Raw genomic sequence first — 15,789 nt, forward strand, 5'->3', positions numbered from 1 at the left:
GGCAACCTTCTGGCCCATATTAAAGTGAATGGGCCTCAGCAGCACACTGTGTCCCAGCATGGAAAGCCCGTTCTGGCTTTCAAGTGGCCAGTCGGGGGACCAGAGCAGTAAGACTGGATGGATATCCATCTGCAGCTGACGTTTGCTCCGGGCTGATATTGTTTGGTTTTTGAGCTTCAGGGAAGCCTGTGAAGGAGTTTGACAGCTACGAAGCTGGAGCGTTCACTCGAATGCTACTTAGTTTGAATGCTCTCCTCGGCGGGTTTGTTTAGACGTGGTTATTGGGCAGACACGTTGATGCTCTCCACATGGGGTCTGGGATTGAGCAAGTATCTGCCCAGCGTGGTCCTGCACCTCATTATGCAGAACGGTAGACCTGCCGTGGGGCCGGTTTGAGGTTTCCTTCCAGGAATTGGAGATGTGTGGCGGGGAGGACGGTGGTCGGCTCCAGGAATGCTCGATCTTGGTAGCGAGTCGTCCGAAAAACAAAATATCTACTCAATTATTTTTGACAGATTTTGCAACTCTGAGAGCATTTGCGATAAGTGATCATTTTTACGTCATCACTCCCAAAAAACATATTGAAATGATTATGGTGAGATGCTTTTGCTGGAGTGAAGACGTCTCATTGCAGCACAACGGTATCACATTTTAAAAGATATTTTGACACACTTCGACCTCCTTCCATTTAAAAATTAATTGTGCAGCCTTGGGAACTTAATGTCTGTAAAGCTGGTCTGAAGTCGGTGTCTTGGTTTAAACGCTTGAGAAGGACGGGCGGGTACTTGTGTTGCAGCCCGATCTCTCTGTTCACCACACTTCCCTTACTGCCTCCTGTCTGCGGTCTCGCGTTTCACCATAAACGCTCTCCCCAGAAGCGTCTCGCAGAGTTCTGCAGTGTCGGGGGAGGGGGGGGGGATTACTGACATCCTGGCTTTTCCCGTCCTTCCATGATCTTGTGGTTCACGTCTAACAGACAAAAGGCCGGTGACCTTTTTCCCAACAAGATGGCAGAAAACAACGACGGCTGGTTCGACCGTCGCGGTCACAGGAGCTTTCGAGTCCCGTTTCACATCTTATTGTTCGCTGACAATCCCCATTGAAAATTCCAATAATTTTTGAAAGATGAGCTCCACCCCTGCTGTCCGCCAAGAGCTGTGAGTGTGCGCCCGTGCTCCTCGTCCTCGAGCCCCACAGTCCTTGTTGAAGTACCTAATATATCTGTGTGTGTACGCCTCAGTAAGCCGTCAGCTCCCTTTGCCTGTCCCCACGTCCCCAGTAGCTCTCTCACCCATGAAGGACAGAGCCTCCTGCTTGCTGCTAAATTGTGTAAGAAAAATGTGTTTTTGTGGTCAAAATGAGAGTTTATTGAGCGTTTAGCTTGTTTCCTCCTTCACCAGATGCCGATAAAACAGTAGCTGACTCTTAATAAGTAGCTTGAGGAACTGCAGCTGTTATGCTCTGGTTTCTGCATGCACTCTTTGCATGTCGGAGTGTTGCAGAGGCATCTGCTCGGCTCCTGTAGAGATCGCACCGTGTTGACTGGTGAGTCGAGAGAGAAAGCCCGCAGCCACGAACGCACACACACTCTGAATTTGCCCGCCAGGCGGAGGGGAAAAATGAAAACTGCTGGCTGAGGGAGATATGTTTTTTTTTTTTTTTTAAACCCTCTCTGCATTTCAGCGACACCTCTCCGCATTCCGTCCGCTCCGCTTCTCAGCGTGACGCGAGGCCGTCCTCAAGTTTAAGGTGAACGCAGTCGGCAGCGTAACGCTGGGATGACTTCAGACGGATCCGTGAGGGATGCTTAGCTCCACGTACAGCAGAATCCCAGTCAAGTGTGGATCAAGTTTTCATAACTTCAGTTATTGCAGTAGGCTTTGAAGGCTTTGCCGAGTCTGTGACTACGCTGTTCGTATGGCAGTGCCGGGCGTTTGATCCCGCTTTATGACTTCCTGTCCCATGGCGAGGGAGGGAGGCTGCCCATTTCCTGTGCGGGGCAGCGTGAACTCTGGGCCAGGCGTACTAATCGCACATGCCCTCATCTAATTTGTTTTTATTTTTATCAGTGAGTATCGGAAACCCCTCCCACTATCGAAGGTCCAAAACTGAGGCGTTATTAGGTTTCGTGGCAGTAGTGTTTTTTACAGTCTGCAATCGTTGCTGATATTGCAATGCTTTTCTAGCTTTGCTTTACAAATATGCAGCTGACATCTGGCCACCCTGGCAGGTGTTTAACCTTCACTAATGTAACTAAACATCCCTCACTTGGCAGATCGACAGACGCTGTAACGAGTTAACATGATGTCGACATAAAGCGATAATGGTTACGAGGTGGATTCTACGTTATTGTTTTGCCAAGCCGAGGACAACAAAGCTCTTTTTATTTATACCGGCTTCTTTGAATTCTGACCTGGGACCTCGGCGTCGGCCCCACAAACGAGGCGAAGGATGACGTCATTGTTTTCATGTGGAGGAAATGTTTCTAAAGTCCTCCTTTGCGAGGATGTTTTGAACTTCGTCAGCTGTTTGAAAGACGAGGTCATCGCCAGCGCGGTTAAGCTCGTCGTGTTTACGGCCCTGACCAAATCCTGCCTCATGTGACATGTAAGGGAGCTCCATCTGCTGCCTTGCTCACACATTAAGGAAATGTCAAACCTCTCTAGGGAGGAAAATGCAGATCAAAATGTCTGTTCTGATCTCAGCAATTTATGCAAAACTCAAATAGAGTGCAATTTGAAATGAGCCACTTTAAAAAATAATAACCAGTGAAATGTACCAGTTTAACTCCGTGTCTCTCAGATGACTCGCGCTCTCTGTGCATTGCTTTGCTTCAAGCGGCATGTTGCATAATCAGCTTGTCGTGTTGAAATCATCTGAGCAATGTTTTTTTTCTTTTCTTTTTTTTCTTCCCAAAACCCTCCCTGGCAGAATCATAAAATGCGTTGATCCGGCGGGGGTGTTGTACCTGTTCCCTCTGCAGGTCCTGCGTTTCAAAGAGCTTAGTGGGTGTTTACCTCAGAAGTCTGTTTCACAGTCACAAACTGTATGAATTATGTAATGCGTATTGAATAATAGCCGGGAGAGCGACGTGCTGCGGAGGAGTTGTTTGGGTTGACTGCGTCCCTCACTACTCTTCTCCTCTCCCGCCAGTACAACTCTGGTTAGATACAAGTCACCGCCTGATCCAGCCTCACTCACGGGGGGGGAAACGCTCTTGTTTTGTCCGTGAGCGTATATCAGAGAGAGGCATCAGAGGAAGCCTGCGAGGTGGTTCACTGTGCTGACACTGTTAACACAGAGATTGGTTATCGTAACAACCCGATCACCAGGCAGGTGGAGCCTCCATTGATTTCCCTCTTTCAAGTTGATGGGTTCTTCACCTGCTAATGAGGGTTGGGCCTGGACGGATCCTAAGATAAAGATGGGAGGGGGGCTCTGTGAACTGATTAGTGAACAGAACAGCTGACGCCGTTTTGATGGAAAAGAAAATGTCAGCTTACAAAAAACGGATTTCTTTGATGACGGGGATTTCATTAATGTTGGCCTCGGTCACACTGATAATAAATTAAAGAATTGGTAGCCCATGCAGTTAATTTATTTTAATTACATGTTACATTTCTGTGTGTTGAATATAAAGCTCCAGACTTTTCGGGGGAACTGGAGGGTCTTTGGTCCCCGCATTTAAATATACTGACTGGCCTGACTATGAGCAGGATCCTAAAGGTTACTAGCCACTAGCCACTCCTGAAGTGGGGGTTTTGTGATTGGACTATTTGAAGAAAAGAATCTGAAGACTGTGCAGTTTAAAGGGTTTTCAGGAGGCACCCCCAACATTTAGACGGTCCTACTTGTAAAATAATTTTTCCCCTCGGGGCTTTTCCCTGTAACCCCCAGTTGCGCAACACTTTCGCATCTCACCTCATGTCATTCGAGATCCTCCTATCGCCTCATCCGTCTCCCTGCTCACGCCGTCGTCAAGGTGACCGCGTCCATTCAGCCGTGGGTTTACACTTTTAAGGGTGAATTATTCAAGCAGCTCAGCATTGTCGTCCCGTGAAGCTGCACGCTCTCCATCACTGGAACTGGGTCACGCTGTTCAGATGTAACACAGCCCGGTGAAGCAGAGGGCGCAGCACGGACACCGCCACCCCAGCAAAATGGGATCACATCCGCAATGTGCTAAAAGGGCCGGGTGACTGTATGAGCCTCCAGTCTGCATCGCAAATTGTTGCTGAGACGGGGAAGAAACTTATGTCTGACCTTTGCCCCATTTACACAGATAACAAGTATCTTCCCTGCTAAACTAAAACCCAGAGCAAAATACAGCAAGCGGGTGCTGTATCCTGAAAGACCTGCACACAGCAGTGAAGGCTAAACCTGCTGTGGAACAGACACTCTGATTTCTGGATGTTATGGTAACTTAAAAAAGTGTTTGCACCATCACCAAATAAAAATGTGCTTTGTGCAGCTTTATTTTGAGCCATGGGTGTTTATTTTAAGCAAACTCAAGTTTCAGCTGTGCTCCGATTGTATGCTATGTTTGCCAGAGGTGGGTGGATCAGTTTTAATTAAAGAAAGTGCACTGTGTTGTTTAGCTGTTAGGAGCCGGTGAACAAACACACTTTGAGCCGAGGAGCAGGCGCATTTTAATCTCGTTGCTACGCGTGCAGATCATCAGCTGTGTCGATCCTCGCTGTGGCAACGCCGCCGGGGAAATGATAATCCAATCGCAATTATGACAATAGAAATGAGAATAAATCAAGATCGGGCCGTCGAACAATTAACAGTTACGAACCAATCGAGAGGAAGAAGAAGGGGGAGGTCAACATGTGCAGAACGGCATGTGTGCAGAGTGTGACCTCATTGTTTGAACAGAGGCTGGTGATGCACAACCTGCAGCGTTGCTGCTTCACCATTAGCTCTTGCATCATCAGCTCCTCCACCTCTTTTTGTGCTTTTGGTTCAGTTTTTCCCTTCCGTCTCTCTCTCTGTCCGAATTGACCGATCGCAGCCCAGAATATTTACTTTAGGGAAGCGATAGTTGTAACAAGGTCATGGGGCTACAGTAAATTTGAATTTAGCTCTATTCATATCTTTTCATACCCTGAATGCTACTCGTCACCACCACACACCCAGCAACACGCAACAGACTGCAGCTACACGCTGATGAAACCTTCCTTTTCCTTTCCTTTCCTTTTCCCTTTCCCTTCTTCAACCTCGCTCTCCATCGCCACTTTTATTCCAAAGTGCTTAATAAGTGATGGAGTGGTTGATCTGAGGAGGATGCCCCCCCCCCCCCCAAACAGCTCAGATGAAAGGGAAGCAGGAATAATCTGCAGAGCACCCTCAGGGTGTGATTTACCACCCTGCCAAACCCCCTTCCGTCTCTGCACTCCCATTTTAGCACACCCACTGTACCCTGAAGGACCCTCCCTCGAAAGCCCCCCTCACACACACACACACCCACACACACACTCCTTTTTTTTCCTCCATATTTTCTCTTCCCCTTGCCAACAGATCAAAGAGGTGTTGTGGGTCATCCAGTAAAAATACTTTTATGGACCGTTCGATTTAATTATCTGCTCCCAACACAGCTCGTGGCTGTCGACGCCAGCCAGACGGTCATGTCAGCCAATCACAGGCCTCCGAGGTTACAAAAAAAAATAAAAAAAATAAAAGCACAGCAGTTTGTCATTTCTGTCGAGTAGGTCAAAAAAGCCTGAAGCCACTTCACCTTTGATTTCATCATTTTCTTTGCAGACGGTAATAATGCTGCAATATGAATGTGCACACACACGTCCAGAGATTGTGTAGCATGAGTTGGGGCTGCAGTTCAAAATACTTACTGTTGATCCTATTCATGCATGTAGGTTGTGAAAGAACAAACTACAAACCCCTGCTGAATGTGCCTCCCTTAAATGCAGAAACAAATGCATGTATCCCCAAACTGTTCAGACTCCTCACAGAGACACTCTGAAATGCTCTGTGGAGTTGGATGAGACCTTGTTCACCCTCATGTCAACCAGGAGCCGATTAGCTTAGCTTATCTTAGCTTAGCTTAGCATTAAGACTAGAGCAGAGGGGTTCTGTCCAGATTTGTTGAGCTTTTCCGCGAGGCAAATTTCCCAAAATGCCCAAATATTCCTTTAACAATCGAATCCATCCACACACCGCAGGTCAGGCAGGACAGGATAAAACATAAAAACACAGAAAGACCCCTGCTGGGAGCTGGACCTGAGCCCGGGACCTTCTTTCTGTGAGGTGGGCCCCTGCACAGCGTCCTATTGGAATCCAGAGTTGTAGTCCACAGGATCTTATTAATGTCAAATATTAACTGTGGAATTTCCGGCTCAGTTGCTTAAACTCTGGACAGCTTAGCGTCACTCCCAATGCTTCGCTTCGTACAAAAGGGAAAGAACAGTGGAGGTCAACTACAAAACACTTGCAGGCAGATGTTTTCCGCAGCTGTACGATGTTCCCAGGATGTCGCTGTCACATGACGAGCCCCACCAGACGAGCCCTACCAGACGGACTGCAGCATCGGGGACCGTCCCATGTACATTAGCCAGGCGTGGACTCCGAGCTGCCGCATCCATATTCATGTCGGAGTTCGATGGTCTCTGTGATCGGCGGGGCAGCGTCGGGGGATCGCGGCGCCATGTCAGGAAGCGTAAACCAAGACCCGGTCCAGCGCTCCCTTCCCCCCTCTCGCCTGGCCGTTTGGAGCGGCTTTATGAGGGGCCGTGCCACACAGCACATCTATAATTAAGAGCCGGGACTCAGGGCTCAATCATCTGCTACCTCACCTTTTTAATGGTGTTCTTTTTTTTATTATCATCTTAAATCCACACAAAAAAAGTTTAAAGTCTGTCATTCTGACCAACAACGCATTAGGGATTTAAAGCTGCTTGTTGAAATGAAGGGAAAAAATGAAAGAAGATTTGGGTAGTCAAAGAGCATAAAAGAACATCCCACAAGCTAACGGCCACATTGTCAGGTGATCTCTGAAGCCCCACGAACACTGCCGACATCTCAGGGATTAACACTGCTCCTAATTACTTCTTTTCTTTCATGTAGTCTCCAGTTTCTGAACTCTTAATCTCATCTCCCTGTTGGACTCCCTCCTCCTCCAGCTCCCCTCCTTGCATCTTTCCTTTACTTTTGTTGTGTTCTTCTGTTATCATTCTCACGTCTCCCCACACAGTTCACCCGCTCATACGATTCATTTATCTCTGCAGTACTTTCTATCTACGCCAGAGCCTTTTAGGAAAATAAGGGCGCTTTGTTCGTCTCTTCTCACCCACAGCAAAACACATCCGGCCGACGAAAACCGGAGAGTTTGCCTCCCAACAAGATGAAGACCAATATTACCCACGCACATTGCTATCCGGTTCTTATTTTTTTGCAGTAATTTGGGATTTCTTGGGGAACCACTGTTTGTTTTCAATGCGTGTGGAGTCGGTGTGAGCCCACAGTGTTCTGGGCTCGCACGTCTGCATGTACAGTATGTGGCCATGTTTTCTTTCGTGCCTGTATATAGTGCATGAGCCAAACGCTAGGCGAGAGCGGTGCACGCGACGTATGAATGTACAGTTCCTCCGGCGGAGGGAGCGCATGTGTGTGTGTGTGTGGTTTGGTCCTGATGTGATGCGTTGTGAGAGGGATGGACTCCGTTTGACCCGGTGGTTCAAGTCGCTGCTGGTGCTCTGGAGAGTCGCCGTGCGTCTGGAAATCGAGCGGCTTCCGATTTGTGCGAGTGCGCACGAGGAAAACAATGCAGCGCGACGAGGGCTCTGCCGTTTGTTTCATTCAAACGCACAAAGAAACGTGTGCGGAGCAATGTTCAAAGGGAAGAAAGATGTGATTGGTTTGCATTGTGGGAAATGTAGGACTCGTACGAGGAAGTAAAAGGCCTCCGTTGCTTCCTATTCTTTATGTATGTTCAGGACTAAATTGCTAACGTTTCCCTCCGAGGCAATAAAGCTTTCACATCTCTCAACTCTGGAGCTCCCGATGTTAAGACACCTGATGATTATGATTTGTTTAATCTCTTTGATGCACGCTGCGGTCGCTCAACTCCCTCGCAACAAACCGCCTTAAACGCATATTATAGCGCTTAAAATACACGGTCGAAATATACCCCATCTATTTCTGTGTTCCCTTTCTCTCTCATCTTACCCAAAAATATCTCCCGTCTCCCTGTGGTTTTCTTTTTTTTGTCCGTCTTTCTTTTCCCTCCCGTTTCTAGAACATGGTTTTCCCAGACATTCCTTCCACGTTGTGACGCATGCAGAGTGAACGACTTTCTGTTCCGAACACGGAGTTTAAAATACTCTGTGGGGAGGGTTGGCTGAGGTCTCTGACACCTCAGACATACAGGCTGTCCTGCTCACCCTTCCTATCTGTCCCCTAATTTTATCTTCACCACAGAAGACGCAGCACGCTATCGTGCTGTCTGGTGCTATCTGAGGCTCTGTGGTGACGCCATGTGTTCTCTTTACACTTTTTCTGCTGTTGTCTGTGGTTTTATGGGGAATGTAGAACGGACAAATCGTTAAATGTTCATCTAGATTGTCAGTAACCTATAACATGTTGTGTGTGTATTGGAAAAAAGGTTTTCTTGGTTATTGATTTAAATCGATTGATGTCGTTGGCCGAGAAGGCCCCTCCCCTAATTTCATCGATCCATTACACAGAGGAATCCGACTTTTTAAAAGCAGCCGGCCCCGGCTGTCCTGTTGAATACAGATGGGGATGCGGAGGAGCGTGGTGAGGAGTCCAGAACAGGCACTCAGACAGGAGGAGAGGAGGAGGGGGAAAGGGGAGGGGCTCTCTGTTCATTCTTCTTTTGAGGAAAATGACAGTCTTGAAGCTTTTAAAGCGTCCACGATTTCTCCCGTGGCGATGTCTTCCACTGTTTCAGACACAGATTTGTAGTCACTTCCAAGTTTCCACACCTTCTCCTCCCTCTTTCTCCTCATCACATTCCTCTCTTTGCTCACTTCCTGAGTGCGTTGACCAGCTCTGGGAAAGGTTGACAAGGGGTCAAAGTGCTGAACAAAACACAGTGCCGCATTTAGCAGTCCCTCCCTCCCCTCTCTCTCTCTATCACCATCTCTCTCTCTCTCTCTCTCATTGTATGTTTATTGCTCCCTCCTCCCCTCTTTGGAGGTGTGTCCATCAACATCTGGAGAAGCAGGGCCGCTCAGTTACAACGGGAGCTCATTCACTCCACTCTCTCTCTCTCTCTCGCTCGCTCTCTCTCTCTCTCGCTCTAGCGCTCCGTATCTGTGTTTGCCGTTGTGGAAGTCAGATTTGCACAGCGGGGAGATGCTGGCAGCTGACTGTGGAGTGAGCTCACAGAGGAATTATTCTCATGCTTATCAAGGAGAACATGGCAGCCTCTCGGTCTCTTCTCTTTCATCACTCTTTCCTTGTTTGAAGTGAATATCTTTGAAGTGAGCATCAGCTGCGGGAGACTTTTTCTTTTTCTTCTTATTTTCTTTTTGTCTGCCCGTGACTTCCCGAAGCGGTTCCTCCCGCACCTGGTCCGGTGGTCAGTGGAAGGCTTCGCGGGGGATCCATCCACCCCTCTCCTCGTGGTCGTCAGCGGCGTTGTCCCGCGGAAGAGGCATTGAAAGGCTTTCGGGATGACGGACATCCTGGATGTAAACTTGAACTCTGTGTGCGAGCGCCTGGAGCAGCACTGCTGCGTGGACCAGAACCAGCACAATCTGTCCAGCCAGCCGCAGACCCCCGTGCTCAAGAGGCACTCCAACACCGGGGCCAAGCTGTGGGGCCGCGTCCGCAGCAAGCTGCTCAGACAAAAGGTCTCTCGCTGACATTGGCACCATGTTTCCTCTCTTCTCTTTTGTTCTCTCCTGTTCATCTGTGTCTCTTCCATCTGCCTCTCCATGTGCTGTCTCTGTCCGTGTCTTTCCTTCAGTGCCGAGTTGGCCATTGTTCTTATCTGACGGCTCTGTTGCCTGCAGTAGAGGCAGTGATGCAGTGCCGAATTCAAAGGTGGCTAAACTGTGACCTGGCGTGGCAGCAGCCACAGTGAAAAAAATGTCTACTTTCATACTTCCTTAAATGATGATATTATTTAACGGCTCACAACTATTAGACGGTCCTGACTGTAATGCACAGCTGAATATATTGATGCATAGCACTGACACTAGCAAAAGGCTCTTTACTGACCTGGATGTTGGACTGAACCATGAAACTACCAAGAGGTGAACATCACCATCACTTTAAAAACCACTGCTTTCACGGATGAGACCATTACGATTTCCTCTCTGTTGTTTCATTCCTGCCACTTTTTTCACCCTTTCTCCGTCCCACGGTCTCTTTCATGCCCAGTTCAAAGCCTCTGATGAAGAGTACCTGTTATTTCCAGCTCCCCCTGCTGTCTATTGTAAGCACCGTCCTGCTGAGGCTGAGCTGATCTGACGCACCTTTGGCATTCCAGGCACGGCTGCCACTAATTAACTGTCACATTATCCCAAATAACCTGCGGAACACGCGTCCGGCATATTTGCATCAGATTTCAATTACCCAAAATGCATTGCAAGGGTGAAGTTTGATTCAACCTTTACCTTTTTTTCTGAGTTATGTTTGTATGAAGCACGATCCTGTTTTTCAGGCAGGAGCTGGGTGGTTGAAATGATGCAAACAAATGAGGGTGGCAATTATAGGACTGAGGTTCATTGTTGTCATTTGGTTAAAGCATTCAAGTTGGTCTGAATGACCCTTGTGTTGAGGGATCTGTTACCCCCAAGATGAGTGCACACACACACACACACACGGCCTGGTGTGGCATTGTTTAAATGCAGGTTCTGGATTGTGACTCAAGCGTGGGAGCAGGAAATGGGTTTTTTTTCCCCCCCTGCTGCTCCAGATGCTTTTTGTATATGAAAGATAGCGAAGAAGCCCATGAGCCCGTTGTTGTTCTATGCATAGCTCTGCACACGCAGCTAAAACTCTGACTCATTTCTGTATTTTTTTGTTGTGCACATGTTTATTCAGCAGTCCTCCTCATCCTCATCATGAGTGCATCGCCAGCATTTTGAGCTGTGATTTGTGCGCATAATATGTATTATAATGAACCGGTCCGGGACAAAGAATCCGAGTGGAGAGCGGGCTTGACCTTCGCTTCAGTTCTTCCCATTATTCAACAGGAAGGCTGACCACAGGTTCCACTGAGCGGGATGAAACGGGGATTACATACTAAACCCAGACTTCACCTCATCGACCCGCGGGTCCTGTATTGATCCGTTCTTCTCCCCTCTGAACACACGTCTCCACGTCTTACCCCCCCCCATCATCACTCATTTCCAATGAGACGTTGAATGGCAGGTTGTATGAGGAAACTTGTGTTGCAGTTTCTCTGCGCCCGCTTTCCGTTTGATCCTATGGCTTCCCCCACAACTCCCCCTTTCTTCTCCCCCTCACCTGCATCTCTGCCTCCACATGGGGGTGAACTTTATGACGGAGGGCGAGAGCCGGAGACGTTAGATCATCATCTGATACAGTAACCTGACAGGGCCCCCTGCGGGTCTCTAAAACAAGCTGAAAATGTAAAGATCGGATGTTTCGGGGGGAGGGGCGTTATATTCAGACGGGGCAGGTTGAACACAACTAGAGTTGCTGGTTTTCTTTTTTCTTTTTAAAATGGTGCAAAATCTACCCTGAAATGTGTCCTTATAAACATGCACATACTCATTATGAGGAAGAGCGACATTCTGTGTTTTCGGATAATGATCAAAGGAGGCGGAGGGAGCCGACTTCAGGGGGTGTGTGTGTGTGTGTGTGTGTGTGTGTGTGTGTGTGTGTGTGTGTGTGTGTGTGTGTGTGTGTGTGTGTGTGTGTGTGTGTGTGTGTGTGTGTGTGTGTGTGTGTGTGTGTGTGTGTGTGTGTGTGTGTGTGTGTGTGTGTGTGTGTGTGTGTGTGTGTGTGTGTGTGTGTGTGTGTGTGTGTGTGTGTTCCTAACAAGGTGTCGGGAGGAATGTGGATGCTAGCGGATGCGTAGGGGGGAGCACACCGGGGAATTGTCCTCACTCCTTCAGCCCACCTAATTAAGACACGGTGCGACGAGATGGGAACACTAATTAGACCAGAAGCAGACATTAATGTACCGTTTGTGTCCCAGCAAAAGAACAAACGATGACAAAGCCGCTGCTTGGTTGTACACAACCTGTTCTTTCGGCTGGTGACCTGTTTGCCCGGGCGGGCTTGCTTTTATTTTCTTTATCGAGTTACAGCCAGCTTAGTGGGAGGAACAATGGAGCTGAGTCGCTCATCCCTCCTCTTGCCCCCGCTGCATTTGAGCCCACATTCGAAATCACGCTCTTCCATTTTAGTATGTTGATTAGTGCAGATGAGATATTTAAAGGGTTTCATCCCTCCTGCATGCCTAAAATGCCAGCCAGTCCCCTAATGGCCTTTTTTATATAGGCCACATAAATCTCCGTCTGTCCTCACCGGAGGGCAAAGCCCTGTTTTTGGCCCCAATCCATCCTCCGTGTGCAGGATCTGCGATTGGTTAATGAGCTCCGGGAGGGGAGCGGCAGGTCAGTAAGGCAGTCTCAGGTTGAGACCCACAATGACCCCCTCTTGGATGAGCCCGGCCTTATCGCCTCTGGCCGTATGCAGGGTGGCTTTAATCTTCGCAGGGTGATAACAAGGCATTAATCATCTAATTAGTTGGTGAGAGTTGGGCTTCTGGTTCGCTGACGCAGGGAATGTGAAACATGTATCTGAAATAGTCAAAGACAATCGGTTCAGGGCTTGTTTTCGCTGTGTTTTCTTTTTTTTTTTTTTTTTTTACAGCAGTTTTCTTTTTGGCTGACCAGAAAATCTGTTGCTTTTTTAAAAAAAATCTAAATGTTTAGCTCATGTGAGTTCTCCAACTTTGTAATCAAAACTCTCTCCAAGAAAGTTGAGGAATGTTCCAACAGGACATCGCACCTGCTCCAAGACATCATACTCCGCCGAGTACACGTTCGGAGAGATGATCTCATGGCTTACAAATGGTACGCGCCGTTATTGGTAAAGATCACAAATGGCGTGAATAGTGAGGGAATGAGCTCGCCCACGACCACGCTGTGTCCCCAGGAGGCCGACGAGTGGAAACACATCTCGGTGGATCGGTCCAAAACTAACATCAGGGGTTCATCAGAGGACAAAAATGTGACTTGGCTGTCAGTCTCTTAAAGGCATACGTGAGCTTTGTCACCGCTGCACTCAATTAAATCAGATATTTGGTGGTTAGACTGTAGGACAATGGAACAAAGCAGTGTTCGCATCTGGGACTTCACCATCTGGGTTTGTTTTTGATGATCGCTGAAGGCCTTGAATTATTAGTTAGTATTAATCCAGGAAAGCTGAACATCACACAAAACTACAATATCATGAAGAGTAAATCAGAGTATTTTAAAAATGATCCAAAAGCACTACTGAGTGAAGGACACACTCGTATTCGCTCTTTCTCTGTTCCTACGTGTAGGATAGCTCGTGATTCTGCGTGCAGGCTGCAGGCAGCTCGTGATGCGTAAGTGTAGCACGCGTCTGTGTGTTGCTGTTTACAAGCACCATGAGAGGGTCTCACACACGTACACACACGTACACACACACACACACACACACACACACACACACACACACACACACACACTGCCCCGCAGAGACGCATCGGCTACTCCGCAAATCACAACCCTCTGCCGGCCCAAAAGGCCGCGCCGATTGTCTCAAACAGGGAAGTGAGAGGGCGAAGGCGGCATGGCAACCGAGTCAGAGACCTCACGCGGCCGCGGTGACATCAGCAAAGAAAAGGCTCACCTTCGCCGATGCACATGAAAAACATCACGCGAATGTGGTTCATTTGTGCTGCTTGTATTCTATGAAGCAGATACACTGCAGCATGATGTGTTAGCATGGGGGGGGGGGGGGGGTAGTAAGGCTCAATCACTGCACAAACACTTCCTTGCAGTTTGAGCTCCGTTCTAATTAGAGGACTAATAAAAAGCCCTCTGCAGTGGAATTAATATTTAATCAGCCAGAGAGCAGCAATGGAAAACTGCAAAGAAACAAAAAGGGGGGGGGGGGTAAACAAATTCATTAATTAGTTATGTTTTGATTATTGTCGCCGGTTGTCGTGCGTTGGGATTTTATTATTAAAGGATTTAACAGTCACTGACTGTTTGGCACAGTTTCTTTTGCTGTTTAATTTGTTTCTTAGATCTGCAATGAAAGATTCACACTCATTAACATGTTAACATCTCATTGCACGTGTGCATCTTTTACGTGTTGGTCAGTGAAGAATACTTTGATGTCCAGTCTTCTGATGGAGGGGTCACTGTGGGGCCCCCCAGCAGGGCCGTATGCATGTTTCCTGCGTGGCCGCTTTCTTTCTGACATATCAAGACCCTGGGTGCTGCTTCCTGTTCACCGTTCACCACGTGGCAGCTGGACAGCAGAACCTATCCCATCTGCTTTGTGCTTTTGTTTTGCATGCAGGAGTTGGGTTTAGAAGGCCCGGCACAGTGTTGTGTGAACGTAATAAAAGAGCCACATTTAAACATTCCTGTGAACGCAAATCAGTCATTGCACTGTTCATCTTTTTGGAGTGGGATGAAAGTGAGACTAAAGCGCTGGTATCCTCAAAGGGTCTTAAAAGGTCTCACAGTATCCAGTAGATAGGCGTTACTTGGTACTCGAATGTTTCCAGCGCGTGCTAGAAATGCATCGAGATCAGATATCTGACTCCAATAGCTGGATCGGGTATCGGCAACAAAGGGGGTCCTGGCATTTCAATCCTGTTGAAGTTATGACATATTTGTTGCTGCATTAGAAAGTTTTACACTTGGCCAAATGTGACCAAGATGCCCGGTGTACGATTTATTATTTTTTTATTATTATTATTTATTTTACAAAGTTAGCAAAGTTATGTTGCCATGCACATAAAGGAACGATGCCATGATGTGAGGTTTTAAAATGTATTCTTAGCAGTCTTGTCGTTCCTTATTTTCCTTAAAAACACCCTTCGTTTCTTTGTGTCATTTCCTACCCTGTCCATGCCGTCCCCCGTCAGTCAGATTTAGTCCCTGCTCCGTCACCTGCCGCCCTCTTCCTGCTGTCACTCAGGATTAAACCTCAAATCCTCTTGCCGCCTTGTTGCTTAAACCAGCCGACTGGACACATTCCACGTTAAGTCACAATTCATTCCCAAGAAAGCCGTCTCTTGTCATGTGACCCTTCTCCTGACATGTCCTTCTTAATTCTGGGTGTAATATTTAGCATAAACTGAAGTCTGTCGTAGTCTCGCGGAGGCCTCTGTAGCCAAACTGTGTGGGCAGTGATCCCCTTAAACCAACTTGTTTCCCAGGAAATGAAAAGTTGTTTTTAATTAATTTTTTTAATAAAAAAAAAGAGCCCAGTTGAGGATTTTTGTTTCCAGAGGGGTCAATGAGTGTACTCACTGCCTGTAAAGGGCCCTCTTTGTTGGTACAACCCTTTTGAAGTACATTCATTTTCAATCCGTTTTTTTTTTTTTTTTTAATTAGCAGAGAGCAATAGGAAGGAAGTAGGTGGGAGGGAACAGCCTGTGTTTTTTCAGTGAGTCTACTTGGAGGCGTCAGCAGTGAGTCCTGCATCGTTGCCCAGTTCTCCTCTTGGCAGAAGCTGTGTGAAGACCCCGTTGCAGTGATTACCTGTCCCTCGTCTCTAACCCAAACCCTGCTGGGAGAACAGGCTTTAACGATAATGGGAGCCCGTGAAACCAATGCC

At 47.7% G+C, this 15,789-nt stretch overlaps 1 protein-coding gene across 4 annotated transcripts in view; it reads left to right on the top strand.

The window, feature by feature from the left end:
• abr (ABR activator of RhoGEF and GTPase) overlaps nucleotides 1-15,789 on the top strand; it is a 97,449-nt gene that overhangs the window by 75,469 nt on the left and 6,191 nt on the right. Inside the window, exon 1 of one of the 4 annotated variants that reach the window (XM_034549563.1) lies at nucleotides 9,309-9,833. The exons of the other annotated variants lie outside the window; for them this stretch is intronic. Within the exon in view, the coding sequence (XP_034405454.1) occupies nucleotides 9,654-9,833 (180 nt within the window). The 5' untranslated portion in view covers nucleotides 9,309-9,653. Of the gene's footprint in view, nucleotides 1-9,308; nucleotides 9,834-15,789 lie in introns of those variants that run through there. 4 annotated transcript variants of the gene reach the window in all.

This window comes from Cyclopterus lumpus, chromosome 14 (genome assembly GCF_009769545.1).
Source record: "Cyclopterus lumpus isolate fCycLum1 chromosome 14, fCycLum1.pri, whole genome shotgun sequence".
In the NCBI taxonomy this organism is placed as follows: domain Eukaryota; kingdom Metazoa; phylum Chordata; class Actinopteri; order Perciformes; family Cyclopteridae; genus Cyclopterus; species Cyclopterus lumpus.